The sequence below is a fragment of the Alligator mississippiensis genome, chromosome 2 (genome assembly GCF_030867095.1).
Source record: "Alligator mississippiensis isolate rAllMis1 chromosome 2, rAllMis1, whole genome shotgun sequence".
NCBI lineage: Eukaryota > Metazoa > Chordata > Crocodylia > Alligatoridae > Alligator > Alligator mississippiensis.
Window position 1 is genome coordinate 182,833,136 of NC_081825.1, and position 20,010 is coordinate 182,853,145.

Consider the following 20,010-nt stretch of genomic DNA (forward strand, 5'->3'; position numbering starts at 1 on the left):
TAATATTTGCCCCAAACAGCCTCCCTTCCGGACAGGCAGAATGACATGGCTTTTACTGGTAGTCACGGGGCTCGGCCCTGGAGTTTTAACTCATCTGAAGACACCCCTCTGCAGTCTACACTAAGACAACAAGTACACCCCTGAAGAATTATTTTCACACTTTTGTCTTAAAGTGTCTGTCTCACATTATGACACATGTATCACACACTTGAATTGTTGCACTATGATCCCAGACACAGGCTGAGAGGACAGGCTAGCACAGCAAGTAGGAGGCCATAGGGAAGGATTTGAACCTGCAGCATTGCTGTTCAGCTGGCAAGGGCAGTCATACTGAACACCTATCGGGGATGTTACTTAAGTATCACTCTCCATGGACTCCTGAGTAGATGTTACCTCTTGCAGCTGCATAGGGTAAGTAGAGGCACTAAAGCATCTTCTAAACTGTAAATTACTAGAAGGATTTGTGAACTGGCCTTCAGTCCTAGGCAAAGATGACCTTGGGGCAGTCCCTGCTGTGCATTTCATGAAGGTCAGAGACTTGGGTTTCCCTAGCTCTGCACCAAAAGCAAGGTATAAGATCCTGGAAGTATTACAAGCAGCTCAGTGGGGAGAGTGGCAGGAATCTCTTGATTCAACAAAAAGTCCTTGCTTTTCACCACTTGCTCTACCCCAGCCCATCTGCAGCATGACAGTTTTTTTAAACAGAGAGAGGCAGAGAGCAGGGTAGATTTGCACATTAGGGTACCTAAATGTGACAGAGCTCTGCTCTGATATGTGCTAATTAGCATGCATTGGAGTGGACTGGATTAATTGAGTCTGCTGTGAGTCTGCTGGAGTGTGCTAATTAGCGCACTCCAACAGCCTCCGCATCACGTGTATTCAGTGCGGCACCATTTTGAAGCATGGGACACTGAATACACATGACACTGGGTGCTTTAATTAAAGTGGCTCTCAAGAGCTGCTCTAATTAAAGCACCTCCCCCCCTCCACCCTGGAGCACATGTAGAGACACACTTGTAGACTAACGAAGTGAGAGATGTGTTGCCTACGCTTTCATAAGCAGTGGGCCTAGTTCATCAGATGCTGTGAAAGGGACTGCAGAAAGCAAAGCTGCTAAATAGAAAGCAATGATTAGAACAGCGGTACCCGACCTATTCAGCTTGTGGGTGGATGAGTGGTGCTAGGTCCACTCACAAGCTGGATGCGGCTTGCAGGCCTGCTCCAGCATGCAGTGTTGGCCCAGCTGAGGCCTAATCCAGGCACATGGAAATGGCCCAGCCAGGTCCAATGCAGGTGAAGGACTGGGGCCCCAAGGCAGCTGTATGGGAATGGCTGAGCCAGGACCCAATCCACTTGTGTGGGAACAACCTGGCTGGGGCCCAATCCTGCATGGCTGCATTGGGCCACCTGGGCCATTCCCAGATGGCCAGATTTGGCTCCAGCTGGAGCATGGCCTTACCCTCTACAGGGGGCTGACCCAAATGGGACCAATCTAGGTGCGTGGGGCTTTGAGATTTGGTGGCTGAAGAGCAGTGATAATGTTAATTGCCACCAGTTTTCCACTGCCAAATTTCTGAACCCATGGGGAAACCCCTGGGCTAGATTACATGGCTCCATGGGCCAGATCTAGCCCACAGGCTGGGGGGTGAGCACCCCTGGATTAGAATACAAAAGGGAAGAAAGGGGGAGGAAGGAGGGAGCACTGCCAAGAGAGGCACTGTGAGCAGGAGAGAGAAAAACAAAGTAGCCTTCTTAAGTATTTGAATATTAAAAGCAGCCCTTCTTGGGAGATGAGATTCATGAGAGACACCTGCAGATTGTATGACATACTTACACTGCTGATCCTGATAAAACATAGCCATGTTCAAAACAAGCTGACTGCACTTGTGGAGTTTCGAGCTCACTGAGATACCTGCTCTTAAGCCAAAAGCTAGATGTCAGAAAAGAGAACCTGCAGAATGCAGCCGGCGTGCATAGCCAGGAACCCACAAAGAGCCAGCCCCAGTAATCTATCCGCTTACTGTCTGCAAGCACTCTGGCATTTATCAGAGAATCCATCTTGCTGCATATGCACAAATGGCTTTCTCTGGCTCATCCTAATAGCTCAAAATGTCACCTTAAATAACCTTTTCAACTTAGCATCTTCAAAATGCATTGCCAAGAAGGTGCCAGACATTGGCTGATAGCAATCCTGAACTGTTATATTAGCTTGGGAGGATCAGAACTGTAGTTTGAACCCCAATTAATCACACAGATGTTATATAAATTGTTATAATGTTAAAGGCAAGTTATTCTTGGGGGGGTGGGGTTTATTTATGAAACCCTTTGCTCAAAATACCTCAGGTTTGGACTACACATGATAACTGTAGGGAGAATAGAAATGACATCTTGTAAAGGATTTCAAGTTTTTGACTCCACCTTTTTTAACTTTGTCTTCCTTAAAATTAGGAATGAAACATGTACATGGCACTTTTTGAGGCACAAAATTCTACAAAAAAATTGTTGTTTGAGATTGGCTGAAATGTGTTGTTTTGCCTGGCTTAATGGAAAACATTATGTCATAGTAGAGAATATCATAGAGAATAAAAACAAGAAGTTGCTTCCCAGACAAAAAATTTAAATGTTTCATTTTGAAATTATCAAAATGTTTTGTTCTGTGAGCGCTGATGTTTCAACACTGTCAGAACTTCCCTCCAAACACCCGCCCTTTGCTTTTTCTTAAAAAAATGAGAGTTTGGGGAAAATTAACACATTTTTCTCTACTGCTTTCACTTTAATGGAGCCATGTTCTCTGACCAAAAATATTTCCATTTTAGCTTTTCCAGACAGCCTTTTCTCAGACACCTCCAGATCACAGCAGCTCTAGAGACAATAGGAGCAAGTGGCTGGATTCTAGGACCCTTAGAAAAAAATGCCTGTTAATAAATGCTCTCAGAGTTAACTGCAACAGATCAAGTGCCCCATTATGAACTCTGATGGCACTGCCGGGGCCTCAAGCTGCGGGCTGGACCAGATTTCCTCCTGAGGTCCCTTTCAGTCCTATTTTTCTATGATTTCTGTCCTTTCTAAGGTTCAGTCAGTCTGTTTGGAGTAGCTGGTGTTTGTTTCAGGTACAGAATAATCCCTGTCTTTTTGAAAAGCAAATTGAGTGTGTGTTTGGGAGGTCATTGGCTCACACCGATCTACATGGTTACTGGGGCACAGCAAGAAGCATTTGCTAAACCATCGTACAAAGCTTGGTTTTTGCGGGTAGGTGCCACCACGACCTGAGGGAGGATAAACCCAACATATGAGGATGTCACTGAGGCAGCCCAGGCCCCCCTGATGTCTGCAGGAGCACAAACAGCTTCCTTCTGGCTGAGAGAGAATTGAAGGGGCTCGTTTAGCAGAAGGAGGATAGAGAGTTGACTCTCCAGAGCAGGATAGGCAGACTGAGAACAGACACATGGGCCTCAAGGCCCAACACCATCACCTGCTAATCTCAGTGGCTCCCATTTACAGCCTGTTTTGAAGCGTGCCTTTGGTTTTACAGACACTGTTAATATTTCTGTTATTGGCTTGTCTGCCACTACATGACACATTGATATGTCCTGGCCAGGAGTGGGTAAAGGTCGGTGTTCTGGGCTGCCTGGGGAAGAATTGCAGCAGCAGGCCACAAAGGGAACACACCACACCAGGGAGTCTATTCTCTGAGCGTGTTGGAAGCTGGCTATGCCCTCCAACCTCTCCTGGAGACCCATGGTAATTCAAGACCCTTCAGGTGATCAGCTATACTGAACCCGTCACACATTAAGAAAATCCTAACCCTTTCCTGACCCTCATGCAACATACGTGGCCCTTGGCATTGCTGAGGATGGTGGTGCATTCTGGGCCCCATTGGAAAAACTGCTGTGCCCGTGGCTTCTTGCCTGCATGCCCCTTATGGATGGAGTTTGTTCTTGCATCCTGGATCTAAACACCAAGGCAGATGATTATTCGTCACTTGTATTCCAGTCGGGCTGTCAGTCATAGACAGGGAACCCCCTGCATCAGGTGCCACATAAGCACCAAGCAAAATCACCCTGCCCCCATGCCTTACAATCAGCTAGACCTGACATACCAAAGGGGGAGATGAGGCTGCACTGGGCTACTCTAATGGTCCCCAGAATCCAGACTAGCCCTACATGCTTCAGTCATGCAACCTCCCTCCCCACCCTTGCTCTGTTCCTCCAACCCCGTCAGCCCAATATACACCTCCTAGACTGGGGACTGGGAGTAGGGCTGGCTTAGAGCCTATAAGGAGCAGGCTGATGGAGCATTAATTATATCTGTAAGGCTTCTCTACCACCAGAGTGGATTGAAGGGTCTTTAGCATAACTTGCGGTCTGGTCTACCAAGTTTTGCCCGCTCAGCTATTCCAGGAAGGGGTGTGCAAAGATCCCTTCCCTTCTCCTGCATGTAAAATTCCCAGTCTGGACCCACTGATGGTGACAGAAGATGGCTTCTTCAGCTGAGCTAATGCTCTTTGGGGATGTGGTGTACCCAAGTGGAGGGAAAACTCCCTTCTGTTGCCATCCATTGCATCTCCACTAGAAGGCTCCATTTGCACAACTATGGCAGCAGTGGCAGGGCCTGAGGTGGAGGAGCAGCAAGGAAAAGGTTCAAGAACCTCTGGTCTTCTCTCTGGCTCTGTCCCTCCCAGCCCTTAGGCAAGGAGTCTGACACACCTGCAGTGGTCCCACTGCTTACTGTGATGTGGTGCCTGGCCGGCAGCACGGTGTTGGTAGGGAAGCGGTAGATGGACACGGGGAACCCTCCAATCCACTGCTGGAGGATGTAGCCACTCATGTCCACATCTTGATCCGATGAGGAGTTGAGGATCCGTATGAACCTGCCCTTCGGGTCCACACTGATGATCTTCAGGAAGCTGGAGCTGGGGTGGGGGACACAATGTCTAACTGGCAAGGGCAGTGTAGCGTGCCTGGGCCCCAGGTGTGGCTGTGGTACCCCCAACGGCTATCTGGCTCCTGCCTTGGCTCGAGCTCTAAGATGGCCCTCCCTTGATTACTTGTCCGCCATGCCTTGTTCTTCATAATAATTAGGGAAGGGAGGTTGCCTACAGGCCTTCAAGTGAGCCCCAGTCCATTTGAGGCGCCAGCTGGTCCCTCCTGGACCTCACTAGTCTCTACTCAGTACTCAAGATGAATGGGCCTGCTTGGTCTGTCTGTGCTCCTCCACAGCACTATAGCTTTAAGGGCCAACTGCGTGCTCTGTCTGTCCCTACACCATGCCCTAAGCATCACAGATGTTATCACTCCTGGATGTTCATCTGGTGGTCACTCCTCCCAGCCCTTCCCTGGCCTCCTGGCCCCTCTGGTCCCGCTCTCAGCACCTCTGTGGGCTCTCGGACCCTCTGGGTTGCTCAGCCCTCCCTCTGGTCCCTGTCTCTGCATGCCCAGCCCCTCTGGGCTCTTGGACTCCCCAGTCCCTCATTCAACACCTCTCTAGGCCCTTGAACCCTTTGGGTTGCACAGCCCTCTCTCTGAGCTCTTGGATCCCCTGGTCCCCCTCCCAGTACATTCAGCCCCTTTCTGGGCTCTTGGATGCCCTCCTTCCCCACACCCCCAGTCCCTCACTCAGTAGGCTCAGCCCCTCTCTATATGTTCAGCCCCTCCCTGGGCTCTCAGCCCCTCTGGGTCACCCACTTGCCCCTCTCTGGGTTCTCAGGCCTTCTGACCCCCGCCCCCAGGCAGCCCCTTTCTCTCTAAGCCCCACTCTGAGCTACTAGCTTGCTGAGTAGGCCTTGGGCCTGTCTCCAGCAGGGCTCAAGGCTTGCAACTTAAACAAGAGCACCAGTGTAAAATGAAGGTCACTTGCTTGCATAAAACTATTCCCCCTCTGCCCTGGCTAATATCCCCTTGTTCCCAGATCTGCAGAGTGATTTACCCTAATTCCTGGGTCATTCAGGAGCCTTCCTACCCAGAGCTCAACCCCTCATGGCTCTCAGGGCTTGACTGCCTGACCTGTTCAGGCTCTGGGCTTATATGATTCAAGCCTGGCCCTCTTTTGAGCAGGTGAGTCTCTAGGCAGCCCCCACATGCCACCTGCAAGCTGCCTCTCAAACAACTTCTCTTAAAATGACAGGTGCACTAAGCGTCCTGCCATAGGCACCTCAGACTCTCAGGGTGCATCTACACATGTGCCTGACTGTGCAGTTGTTACTGAGCAGTCATTTAGTATTTGCTTGAGCAAGTACTAAATGACTGCGCAGTAACCACTGTTACTGCGCAGTCCCAGTGGCGCACAGGTAATTTCTCATCCTACTGCACAGTAGCAACAAGCTACAGTCAGGGCTGTCCAAGGGTAACTGGCGCCCTAGGCAAACTGTGTACCTCAGCACCCCCACCACTTCCAATACAGATGAAAATAAGTCTAGAATGAACTTTTACATGTACTTATTTATGCCAGCTGTATGCTCTTGTCATAAGTCTGCTTGAGATTTGAAAAGGTAGGAGTCGTGATTCTAGTGATCTTTCCTCTGAGATCTTTTCAGAGGTCTTTCTCCCCTTACTGAACCAAAGGTCTTAGACCAAGATGGAGCTGTAGCCAGCCAGGGATGTTACTTAGAATGCCACCACCACCTGATATTCCTGTTATTTTGTTCTGCATATAATTTTGGCGCTCCCCAAATTTTGGCACCCTAGGCAATCTCCTAGTTTGCCTAATGGTTGGACTGGCCTTGCCAGTAGTGTCAGAGTCACGGTTCATGCCTGCCGATGCTATGTCGCTGTAGCAATGAGCTACATCACCATAGCTCATTGCTATGGTGATGTAGCATCTCATGTAGACACGTCCTCAGTGGAAGAGAAAAGGGAAGAGACTAGAGGCTCTTCTCCTCCTCTGTCACCACTAACACATATAAGAAGAGAAGCCCATCATCATCTCATCATAGGCTTGAGACCCAGAGAAAAGGCAGCAGCTGCCTGCCTCTGCATCCAACCACTATCACTGAACTTACCTTAGGCATTTCTCCCCGAAGCAGGAGCTAGTGCTCAGGTTGGACGCCAGTATTGCAGACTCTCTGCCCAACAGCTCCATGAGGCTGGTGAGGCTGCTCATGGCCTTGGGCTGATCCTTCTTCTTATCCAGGGCTTTCAAGAGAAAGAGACACAAAGCCCACGTGGTTACTGAACATTAACAGTACAATATCGGCACTCTCCAGAGGACACCCACAGCAGAGGTCAAGCAGCCAGGGCTTGAACTGTCTCAGCTGGCCTGTGCAGGGCACCCATGGGGGGGGAGGGGGAGCAGGGGGGTGGGGCTCGGGGGCTCATGCAGAGCCCCCTATGCAGCATGGGGCAGTGGGGATTGCCCCTCCTCCCAGCAGCACCTGCTGAGCTGGGGCTTTTTTCCCCCCAAGTACTGGGAGCTGGGATGGGCGGGCAGGGCAGCCATTGCCAGGCTGGGAGAGGGGTGGGGGGATGGGCTTGGCCTGGCTGATTCAGACGAATCGAATCAGGACACTGATTCGGATCACTGAATCGAATCACTGTGCCCCGAATCGGCCGAATCCAAAGCGACTACTAGCCACTTCGCACAGGCCTAATATATAAATATTTTAGCAAAAAAAAAAAAAAAAAGACATTTACAGAAGATAGAAAACCCAGGTGTCTTGTGGCTATTCAGACTGCTGTTAAGGGAGTTTGTGAAAGAATAAGGGATGAACCTAGGTGTCCTGCCCCACCTCCTCTGCCCCTTGGCATCCTACCTCCATTGAAGCCCATAGCAAATCATCACTGGGCTCCAGTGGTTCCAGCCTGAGCCCCTTAAACATAGCTAATAGCCATATTCCCTTGCCCAGCCATTGTGCTTCCTTGCTGGCCAGTGTATTCACAGCTGCGGGGTAGGCAGCCATCCTGCCCTGGCAGCTTAGGGAGGGCAAGGGCATGCCAAGAAAACTTGGTCTTTTCGCCTGCAATGATCTGAGTTGTGTGGCTTTGCTTCTGGGTTCTCTGCTGGGATAGTGGGAAGCAGCTGACATGGATTTTGGACTTCACTTAGTCAGGTGTCTGTTGAAAGCCAGATGTCTTACCTACTGTCTCGCTGAGGGATCTGTTTTTATCATGAAAGGAATGAAAGCATAGGGGTTCAGGCAATGGGCCGAGCCTTGGGAGGGGTGGAGTTCCGATGAGTTCTCAGCTCTGCCACTGGCTTCCTAAATGACCGTAGGCAAGTCACTTGATCTCACTGTAAAATGAGGCTAGTAAGACTTCCTCTGTCTACTCAGACTGTTAGCTCTTTGGAGGTGAGGATATATCTTACATTGTTCAGGATACTGGGACATCCTGCCACCAGCATAACAATTCCACACATACCCCAGATACAGTTTAAATGTATTTTGTCCAGCTAGACCCTGATTTCAGTTATGCCAAAGAGAGAGCATTGAAACCAATGGAGTAACTGAGATCGTTCTTTGGCTAAGTCACGAGATGCCCTAGCACAGTAGCTGGAATGGAAGTGGGACCTTAGAGCCAGCTGCACCTAGTTCTACCTGCTTGAGTGGATTAATCCAGATTACATGAGCTAAAACTGTGTGCCTGGAAATGCTGCCCAAGATTTCCAAAGCCCCCAGCCACTGGCAGACCAATTATAAAGAGGCAGAACTTATACTTACATAAAGAGGGTTGGGGCTGGAGTTTCTGCTCTGCTTCTGGGAGGTTTAGGAATGAAACGGTAATTCCAGACCTGCGTGGAGATGTGTTCCCCATGCTTTCTGATTTTAGTATGCTCTCGCTTCTCACAGTTAAACTCTCCGGATGGTTTGAACTGAGGCTGATATCACTATTTTTCCATCTGTAGGAATAGTTGAAGCTTTCTAGGGCTGGACAGGTAGGCACAAACTTATTTATAAACCTTTTAGAAACCTGCCCCCGAGAACCAGAACTAATTCATGAGCTGTGAGCAAAATAAAATAACTGTATTCACTGCGGGTAAAAAACAGAGGTTGTATTTGAGGCAGTTCTGGTTGAGCCAAGCCAGAAGCTGGAAGAGCCACAGCCCTTGTAGCTTGTCCTTGGAATGAATAGCAATGAATTTGAAATAACTCCAGATTTGTCCTAAGAAAAAGCGTCAGCCTGACGAAGGGTGTTTGTGCCCAAAAGCTTGCTAAAAAGAACTTTTCCAGCCATTTGAGTTGGTTTAATAAAAGGTGTCGGAGTTACCCAAAGAACCATGTATGAAGTGGGACAGTGACTTGTAGGTTCCCAGAATAAAAGGCTTTGTTACTAAGAGAAATCTGATGTCTGTTTTTACCCTGTGATGATGGCAAGCAGCAAAACTTATCTTGTGTGTTTGGTCATTGGCCACCAAGGGGCAGAAAAGAGCCTGTCAATAGCATGCTAGAAGGTGAGTTAACTTGCAAATTAGAAAATAAGCAATCACTTTGACCAGTGCAACCGGCTGCTTTAAGTAGCTCTGGCTTTGACTTTGAGGGGCATTCAGTACACAAGGACTTAAATTTGCCTGGCTCTCCAAAGTCCAGACTGCCCTCTTCCTGCTTCATGCCATCCCAACAGGCACTGTGCTAATACAAACAGCCTGCCCTGTTTTGTAAAACAGGGATTTTTCTTAGAAAAATGGCAAAACACATGATGTAGTATAGAAATGCTTCCTCATTCCAGTGCTTGACTGCCATCTTGTTATATAGAATCCATGTCTATCTTAAACAAGAGGCCTTGAGTTTTACCAAACAGCTGCAAACCCCATTGCCAGGTACTACATAGCTTGATTTCCAGTCTTCCCACCCTTGTTTACTGCCCATACTCTAGGCCAGGGCTGTCCAACTAGTGGCCCACTAGCTGCATCCAACCCCGGAAAGGTTAACCTGCAGCCCCTGGGCTCCTGGTCCAGGCACTACTCCCCCAATTGTTCCATCTGTTGCCAGAGTCTCCAAGCTCCCCCCCCCCTTCCTCTGGCTTCTGCTTCTTGCCCCTGCCCCTGGAGGTGTGGCAGGTGGTGCAGTGCATGAGGCCAAGGGAACCCAGGGGGGCGATTCAGGGACCCTGCATGGTGCAGTCTAGCACAGGCACATTAGCACAGTGCAGAGGAGGAGTGCCTGCTACATGAGGTGTGGCAGTGAGGAATTGCCATGTGGCATGGCCACCACAGTGGGGTATAGGGACACTAGCAGGTGCAGTGGGAGACCTCCCACAGCACAGTGCAGCACACTACAGTGTGCAGCCCAGCAGACACAAGGCCCTTGGTCAGCCAGGTGTTGGACAGCTCTTCTATAGGTGATCATGCCTTGCAGTTGCTGACACACTAATAACTTTAGCATAAGACAGAGCCATCCAGTTTCTAAGCAGCTGCAGGCTGAAAACTCTGGGAATTGCACCAGTGAGAACTGCATGCCTGGGGCCCACACCAAGATGAGCCATGTCCCCTCTAGGCCAAATGCTGCATGGGGGGGCCTCTTCCTTGTTGCATTCAAGTCGCAGTAATGAGTACAGACCAAATGCATCACTGGCATAAAGGCAGGAGACCTGTTTCTTTTCACTCGCATCAGTGTAAATCAGGAGTGACTCTGAAGTCAATGGAGGTGCACTTGAGTAGGATGAGTGTAGGAGATGACTTGTTCCAGGCTGTTGCTTGGGGTGGGCATATCCCTTGCTGTGAAACCACTGGCCATGCCCTATGCATCAGCACTGTGGTGGTTATGACCGAGTGGGCACAGGCCAATGGAAAGCAGGCTGGGAGCAGGCACTAGCTTTGTCGTACCTGTCCTCCATTTCCTTCTCTGATGGGACATGGAGGCTGAGCTCAGTCTGGACATCTTCTGGCTCCTGAGATTTTCCATTGTCTTCCCCCAACTCCTCTACTTCTGCATCTGGATCCTAAAAGAGATTAAACTGGCAGTCATGGGCCCGGGCTCCAGTCAGCGTACCAGGAAGATTGCAGCCACTTGCCTGACCCTGTAGGGGTCTGGGATGCAAATGCCACATCCAAAAATGGTGGCAGAGTGTCTGTAAGGTCTGCTCTACACCCATCCTGGGGGTGCCTTATACAGGCCTTCCAAAGATACTACTCTGGTGTGTTAAATGGCTGTGCAGGGGCAATGCCCAGTACCCAGGAATTGTCTTCCTCCTCCTCCCCTGCCCTTTGGCAGACATCTAAAGTACCTACACCCTGCCATCCTATCAGTCTGTGCAATGGAGCCCTGTGGCACAGAGCCCCAGTCACTGGCTGTGCCCTGGTCCGGCAGCTCTGGGTGGCATTCTGCCTTGCACTGACCTTCACTGTGGAGTCCAGGAAGCTCATGCGCTTGGGAATCCTCCTCAGTGTCATGGTACTCGATTCTTCCACTATGTTGCAGTTTCCCATCTCAGACCACAGCTAGATGAAAAGATAAAGGCAGCCTGTCATCAGAGCTCCTGGTGCCTCTTGAGGTCTATATGTTGAGCTGGTGTTTGCCAGCCCTACACTTGGTCTTTCTCTTTCAACTCTTCTCCATCAACTTCACACGCTACACACCTACTGCCTGCGGTATGCTCCCATCCCACCTAGGTCAATGAGTTCTCAACAAAAAGTCTTACAGAGGGACCAGGTCATTGCAACCACCCTGCCCTTCCTATATAGCTAAAAGAGAAGAGGAGGCCTGACTGGATGGGAGAGGAAGCTTGCTGGTATAGAGAAAGTTAGAGCAGTGTTCCTCAGGCAGCTAATGCCCCATCCACAAGCACTAACATGGGGTCCATTTGTGCTTACTCAGTACTGGATCTTCTGTCCTGCCTTTAAGATGAAGGAAATAATAGCTATGCAGCCCAAAGGAGTATGTGCCCAAAACTCTGTGCCATTGTCTTCCTCAGACTTGCAGTCTCTGTTCTTGGTGCTCAGGACAATGGAGAGAGCAGGGCAGGGAGAAAGAACTCTCTCACTCACTTTGCTACAGTCTGCAGAGCCCAGGGGTTTCCTTCACTCAACCTCCTTTTCTGTCCCTCTAACAGGCAATATTAATCTGCCTCCAACAGTTAGGACAAGTTTAACTCTCAGAATGCCAGGGTTCCCAAATTGTGGCCTATGAAGCAGTGGTAAGAGGGCTGTGGATTGCACTGGATCCTCATGCTCCTGTGGGAGGGCTTCAATTGTAAGTTTGAATATAAAGGTGCATGATATTCTGTGAGAGAATCTGAAGGCTCATGGAGTGCCTTAGCAGCCAGAGAAGTTTGGGAACCACTGGGTTGTGGCTAAAGTGCTTTGAGACATGCCCACACAAAAAGTGCTATATTAATACAAAGGGCCTTGCTCCTGTGATGCTACTGCACTGCCATCCAGTGGTGAGAGTTTCATAAGAGTGCTACTGATATTACATGGCGCCAGAAGAAAAACCTGGTGCAATTTTGTGTTGGCCAGATCCAGCAAGTATTAGCTTGTACTGGGAACTTTGCTGCTTTGAATTCATCATGAAATCCAGTGGATCTGTTTCTTTTTCACACCTAGATTTTTTTTTTTTTTAATCCTTGAGCTCCCTGATGTGTTCCCTCCCCCTGCTTCTCATTCCATCCCCAGTCTTGGCATTCACACAAATTTCAAGGGCTGAAACCCAAGGATCCCTTGCATGTTTTTTCTGTTTCTGTGTGGGATGGGATACACTTTGCAACCCATCATCTTTGCTACCAAGCACAGCCCTGACTAGCCCCACGCATGTCACCTCACTTCGTATATTCTAGGGGTTCCAGTTGCCAGTTTTTAATTGTGTGCATGGTGGGGAGTGGTGTTATTTGGGTTTTTTGTTTTAATGTACCGTGTCCTCTGGTTTTGTTTATTCCATTCTTTTATTTGCAGATAATCTCCCCATGGCTGCTTCTTGTATCATTACCACAATGTACCCAGGACAAGGCCATGTGCTGTTCCCCTTCTTGTTGTCCCTTTGCATACAGGAGTGAATAAAACTAGAGGGAACTTGCTATGGGGAGAACATCTGCTTTCACTAGGGAGCAACAGCTTGCTTGACATCAACCCTTAGGGGCCACATGGCACAATTTGTGGAGTGCCTTGAAACCATTGGCCAAATTCTTATTGATTTCAAAAGTGAAGGATCAGACTCGTCTCTCTTGAACAGGGACAAGTGAAACTTTGCCTTTCTCTTTGGCGGTATGGCATCCTGACATCTCCTCCATGTTGCTTAGGCTCTTGTGGCTGGTATTATCCAAATCAATGCATTGCCTTCCCCTAGGGTGCTGCGTTACTCCATCTCAAAAAGGATACAACAAAATTCATGAAGGATTCAGAGACAGATCATGAAATTGAGGGCAAAGCTCCCACAGGAAGAGAGAGGTAGAAATGCTATGGAGCATTTGCCACAGAGAGAAAATTAAGTATGAAGGATGGGAATATGCAGAAATATTGATAGTGCTAAAAAGGAAATTTAGAAACATCTCTTAGGGTTGGAAGGGACCTTAAGGGTCCTCTGGTTCAGCCCCCTGCATGGATGCAGGCTGTACTATTCCTAAAACCTCCCAGGTAGTTTTTTGTCCAGCTTCCCATCAAAAACCCGCACTGAAGAAGATCCCACAGCTCCTTTCAGCAGTCTGTTCCATTGTCCTACTCTTCTGACAGCTGGAAAGTTTATTTCTGAGACTGAATCTAAATCTGCTTCACTGCAGATTAAACCCATTGTTTTTGTGTCCTGCTCTCTGTGGTGAGGGAAAAGAGTTATTCTTCCTCTTCTTTTATAGCTGCCTTTCAAATGTTTGAGAGCTGCTATTTTGTGCCCACTTAATCTCTTTTTGCCAAACACACCTAGTTCTCTCAATCTTTCTCCTCCATGGCTCCCTGAGCCACTGTATTGAGTTGCTTTGATGCCAAAGTCCAGGTATGAATTCCCTTCAGGCAGCTGTGGGCATTAACACTGCTACCACTCACCCCACTGGTAGAGATAAGTCTGAATCCAGACTATGAGGAGCTCTGCAGTCCTGACCCAGCCCATGAGGCTAAAAGACTTTGACAGCCCTGATCTAAGCCTTCTACTCCCCCAAGCAAGGGGTTTGGCTTGCTTCAGGTCTCAGCTACTACTGCTGGGGCCAAGCCTCATTTGCTGCTTACCCAAATATTTGCAGTTCCATGTGAGGTATTTTGGAGCAAGGGAGAAAAAAGTGTTAGAGACAAGCCTACCTCTCTGACTTTGCATCCTAAAATATGCCCTCTCCCCATGGACACTTCTGACTGAGCTCTGAAAATCCATTATAGAAAGATGAGCCACCCAAACCAACTACTGCCATGAGTTTCCCTGGCCTGAGGCCATCCTGGACCATTATGTGCCCCCTGTATTGTTCTTGATTAAAGCAGAGCAGCATACCGCAGATACTGGGGCTGGAATGCAGTGTGCAGATGCCACAGCACCACAGGTTCACCAGACCTGTTCCCAGGATCACGCTCCCTGCCAGTGTTTTCCTTCCCATAATGGTTCAGATGCCTGAACAGGAGACACTGAACTTGGTTCCATTACTTTTAGAATTCCAGACACCTCTGAAGCAGGAGGCCTGGCCTGAAGGGGTGTAAAGGCTTAATAGCAACCCCATTGAACTCCATGGGAGTTTGCCATTAACTTCAGAGGGGACTGGCCCCAATGCCCAGTCCACACCTTCCTGTATTCTTTTTTCTTGCTAGTTCTCTCCTCAAGGCTTTGTGTATTTTAGCAAATAAAGTTATCTCCAATATTTCTAAACCCTGTTCACGTCAGGAGCACAATTGGGATAGTTGAACTTGTGCTTAAATATAGCAATTATGAACTGAGCTCTAGCATGCTTCCCATGACCAGTGTGAAAAGGTTGGGATTTTTTTTTGTTTGGTCAGAGGCCTGCATGTTAAAATCATGGTAGGGGGTCCCAGAGGTAGCAGGGTGCTTGTATGATCCTCACTTATGATGACAATTCCTGTGAACACTGAGCCTGGATGCTGTGCTAAAACATTGCTAACCACCACCATGTTGATCCATGACTATGGCAGGCAGGCACTGTTATGCTCTCCATGGGTTCATATAGACAGAGCTTTCTGGGTTGTCTGTCTATGCCTGAGACCTGCATACATATTCTTCTATTTGTCTTGAAAAGCTCAGTCATAAAGGAACTATGTGCTCAGAAATTCCACCCTGCACAGCCAGTATTCCCGTATTTACAGTTTGAGCCTAGAAAAGACCCTGGCTCTTAAAACATACAAAAGTAGGGGTTTTGAGGGTGAGTCAGGAGGAAAAGCAAAAGCACCAGAGGTAAGGAGTAACCTCTGTTTCCCTGTGGGACACATGTTATTATTACTCCTGTCTCATTTTAGAAAGCTAGCACATTCTGAGTATCTGGCATTCAAAAGCAAACGCATATTGGCTATGCTAACAGCAGTGCTAAGTGCTGGTGGCACTGTTAATGGATGGCAGTGGAAGGTCTCCAATTCTTTCCCTGGATCATGCCGTAGCCCTTCTCCCTGTTCCTGCTGTAGCATAGTTTCTGCTGTTGCCCAGCTGCCCCCAGCAGTTTGGGTTCCCAGGCTCCTGGCCTTTTGTGCTGTGCCGTGACACCAGTTTCTGGATCCACCCCCTGGATCTTAGTTCTAGCTTCAGACCTTCCAGTTTCTGACCCCTGACTTAGCTCCTGACTTTGCCATTTCTTTTTTTTTTTTTCTTTTCTTTTTGTGTCTCTTACTCAGCTATGAGAACAAAAAGAAACCAGACTTTTTCTTCCTTCATTACTTGAGCTCCAGCTCAGTCTTTGGGTTGTGAGCCATGCAGGGAGCGTTTAAATGCAAACACAGATCTTTTGATTAGATTAGTGGAGTGAACAAAATAAAATAAGGGGCATTGTTGCTATGGAAGAAATGACAACTTCATATTAGGATCAAATAGACTTTTGCAGACCAGAAGAAAGTAGTCAAACACATTTGAATCTTTTAAACGTGGAAAATACAAGGGAATAATCACAAGTGGAACAGGTCAAAGGGGGACACACAAGGCAGTTAGTTATAGCTACATGATTTACAGAGGAAAAATAACAGAAAAGGGAACATTTCTGGAAGATCTCATGTGTGGAATTTGGAATAACTACCTCTATTTACACTGAGACAATGTCTACAGTAAACTATAGACTTATTTAAATTGTCAGTATCTTAAGGTCTGAGAGCCCTTGATTTTTTGCAGGTTAGGTAAGATGAAATGTGGAAGGAAGTATAAGAGGGATGGAAATCATTTGAAGTAATATGTATTAGAGTTAAAAAATGTGAATGTTTTAGGTAAAGTTAGTAGACTTGATACCATATGAAAGTCTATATTTTTTCAGTAAGTTAAAAATAACAAAATAAAAAGTTGTATAACTCTCTTTGATTTAAGGCAGGCATTTTGCTATTCATGCTAGCTCTTATAAAACCTCTTTAAAATTTGTTGTTATGGTAGTGTCCAGGGGCATTAAGAACATAAGAACGACTCTACTAGGTCAGACTGTAGGTTTATCTAACCTAGTGTTCTGTATCTCACAGTGGCACAGAGCAGATGCTATGGAAAAGAGTATTTATACAGGGCCTAAGCAGACTGATTCATTCCAGGTCCCTTTCCCTATAGCTTTCAGGATTCAGAGGTGTAGGCAGTCCTAATTTTGAGGGTGCCCTCTTAACTATCATGTTTAATACCCACTGATGGACCTATTCTGCATGAATCTGTCCAACCATTTTTAACCTTTTTAAATTATCAGCCTTGACAAGATCCTGAAGCAATGCATTCCACAAGTGAATTCCATGTTGTGTGAAAGAACATTGTTTTAAATCTACTTCCTAATAATATCATTGTATGCCCTCTACTACTAGTATTGTAAGAGGTGGTAAATAGTAAATCCCAATTTACTTTTTCACACTACTTTTATAGATCTTTATCCTATCCCTCCCTGACCCATGGTTGTCTTTTTTCTAAGCTGAATAGTTTTAGCCTAGCTTTGTTTCTCCTTGTATGGATGCCTCTCTATACCATGATCATCCTTGTTGCCTTTCTAGTTATTTTCCAGTTCTACTATATGATTCTGGAGGTGGGTGGTGAGGATGTGAGCTGCATAAAGCAGTCAAGGTGTGGGTGCACTGTGACTTTATACAGTAGCAAAATGACAATTTCTATTTTGTTTTCAGTTCCATTCATAATAATCCCATAATATTCTGCTTGTCTGGGCGCTGAACTCTGGATTGATGTTTTCCACAATAACTCCAGCATCTCTTCCTTGGGCAGTGACTGAGATGAGGGCTCTATTGTGGAGGATGTGACCATTCCTGGTCACCATCCCTCAGCCCTGATGCGGCAAGATCCTCAAGCACAGGCTCAATTTTAAATGCATGGAGAGTCTATATGGAAATCAAAGCTTGAAGTTTGGCCTGTGTCTTGTAAGTACTTCATTGAATCAGCTGGGGGCTAGGTGGGGGCTTCACCACATGGATGTTTCTCCTTACACCACTAAATGTGCCAGGGGCATTAGTGTCAAGAGTCAGAACTAATGGGAAGCTGCTGCTCCCTGTCTTCAAGAGGAGTGGTAGTCACCACTCCAGGCATAATGTCCAGGATACAAGGCCTAGAGGGATAGCAAGGACCATGCCCAGTGAACAGACAGGAACTTGCAAGGAGATAAGGCTGAGGCTGAAGCTCAGAGCATGGAAGGTGAACTGAGCCATGGCATCTGGAGAGGGGAGAGAGCTGGCAGAACTGGAGGGAAACCACTGTACCAAGTGGGTGGAGGGTTTGGTCACTTTGGAAATGTGTGTTTCAAAACAGTGTTTTCAATATTGGGCACAGCCAGCATCTTGTTCCTTCCCCCAAACGATTGGCTTGTTAAATCACAAGTCAGTGGATTTGTCTGTAGACTGCACAATCCAGACTCATTTGAACACTGGATTTGGTGCAGCCTGTAGAGTCTGTGGTCTTCATGCCTGGCCCTAATTGCCACACAGCTCCCTTTCTCCGCCTCCCCCTTTCTTGCTCTGCTCTTTCTCTTGCTTTTGGCTCTTTTTCTCCCAGCTGCCTAATGCTCGAGTTCCTACCTCATAAGTCTCCTGGTGGAGATACGGTCCTTCCTCTACTGACACAATAATCTCGGTTTCCTTTGGTGCCAATCTGGTTTTGTCAGCTCCCTCGGGCTGGAACTTCTCCACTCTTTTGATTTCTTTGTGCAAGTACTGTACTGCTAACTCCAATTTTGAGAGTTTTTCCTCCATGATCTGTATGTCCTTTTAAAAGGAAGGAGGAGAGCCATCACGGCATATTAATCTCAAAGACAAACACTTAGGGCCTAGCTCCCAGCTGGCAGAAATCCAAGGGATCCATTTCCCTGCTGCCAAGGTGAGCCTGGATAATAGCCATCAGACTGGAGTTAGACATGTAACAATTCTTCCACCCACCAACCAAGACTTGGGTCATCATCAAGGACCTGAACCCATAGCATCCAGCCCCAAAGCACAGCCACAAAAGTGCCCTCTGCTAATAACAGAGCGCCTCTCAGGGGCCAACCTGCAGCTCCATGAGGTGGAGAAAGGTGTTGGACACGTGACCCAACCAGTGGAAAACCCTGTGGAATCCTTTAAAAGACTGGTCCCAAAAGCCATGTTTCCTGTTGCAGGTTATCTAGGCTGCAGGTAAAAATTCTCCCCTCCCCAATGACTTGAGAACAAGGCAATACATCCAGGGCAGCCCACTTTGTCTTAGCCCCCAAATATTTCCTGTCATTCAGTGAGTAATGGCCACAAGGACCTCAGCACAGAGCATTTCATGGAGATTATTGAAAACTGTAATGCACAGCAAGGTATACTTAGTGGTTATGGTTGAATCCTTGGGAAACACCCTGCACTGAGCTGGTAAGGTTTGGGGCGACTGAAAGAATCCAGGCCTGAGGCTCACAGGCATTTCTGATATCTGGCTGTATGGTTGTTGCACTAGCCCCATGCTGTAGGGAGGGCCCTAGCCTAGATAACCTGATAACTCACCTTCTGATGGAGCTCCTTCTGCGCCTCCAGTTCAAAGTTCAGTCTGTCTAGTTCATTTTGCAGGTGATCTTTCTGTTTCTCTTCAGTTTGGCACCTGCAGAAACCCACGAGGTACTGAGATGTCTCTTTCCAGCTCTACATCACATTCAGAGACTTCTCAACACCATAGATTTATATCAGGTAGTTAACACTAGAGAGATCAGTGCCTTGTAAGGGTACAGGTGGAAATAGCTACTCTTCATTTCCTGTGTCCCCTGAGTCCTCTCTTTGCGGGTCTTTTTGTTGCTTTTTTGCCCAGGAATGAATGGGAAGAGGTCCCAGGACCTGCTACCATTTTATGCTTTTTTTCATTCTCTATCCACAGGCCTTAAAGTACCTGGCCAGCTTCAGGGCTCTTGAGCCCATTCTGGTTCTGCCCCTCTCTTCCTCCCAATCCTGACCCAGTTTGTACAAATGGTGTGCACAAACTCCACATGTTTTGGGAGGGGTAGAAGAACAGGGAAATTTCAAATCAAGCCACTAAAAGCCAGATCTGTGATGGGATGGCTAAATGATGCCAAGCCAACTGAACCATTAGGCACCCTTATGATCAGGGATCCTGATTTTCTCTGATTTAAAAAAATCCCCAATTTTCAGTTAAAAAAAAAAGTAACCTAAAACACACATTTTTCCATGACTGAAATTAAACACCTCTAATATATGTGTGTGTGTGCGTGTTTCATTTTAATCTTGGAAAAAATGTGGATTTTGGGTTACATTTTTAAACCAAAACTTGGGGATTTTTTTATCAGAGAAAACCAGGATTCCCTGCTTATGATGCAAACTCCAGAGCCAGGGCAGTCACAGAGGTCCCATCACAAAAGAGGATATTCATTGAGGTGGAGCAAGACTTCCCTGAAGTGACTTCCCTCAGGCAGAAGACACGGTAGATATGCACCTTACAGACTAAGAGTGTGCATGCATGCTTGCATGTGTGCATGTGTACATGTATTACACCCTCCCCCTCCCAACATCACAAGTTTTAATGGGCTGAAGCTCACT

The 20,010-nt window shown here is 47.5% G+C and overlaps 1 protein-coding gene across 1 annotated transcript in view; it reads right to left on the reverse strand.

Annotated features, from left to right (window-relative positions):
• Positions 1-3,182: 3,182 nt before the first annotated feature.
• The window catches only part of LMNTD2 (lamin tail domain containing 2), a 48,937-nt gene continuing 32,109 nt past the window's right edge, over positions 3,183-20,010 (reverse strand). Inside the window, exons 4-11 of the mRNA XM_059721334.1 lie at positions 18,970-19,063; positions 18,031-18,216; positions 11,269-11,370; positions 10,756-10,871; positions 8,654-8,832; positions 6,998-7,130; positions 4,729-4,912; positions 3,183-3,266 (exon numbers count right to left, since the gene is read on the reverse strand). Coding sequence (XP_059577317.1) covers positions 3,183-3,266; positions 4,729-4,912; positions 6,998-7,130; positions 8,654-8,832; positions 10,756-10,871; positions 11,269-11,370; positions 18,031-18,216; positions 18,970-19,063 — 1,078 coding nt within the window. The remainder of the gene's footprint in view (positions 3,267-4,728; positions 4,913-6,997; positions 7,131-8,653; positions 8,833-10,755; positions 10,872-11,268; positions 11,371-18,030; positions 18,217-18,969; positions 19,064-20,010) is intronic.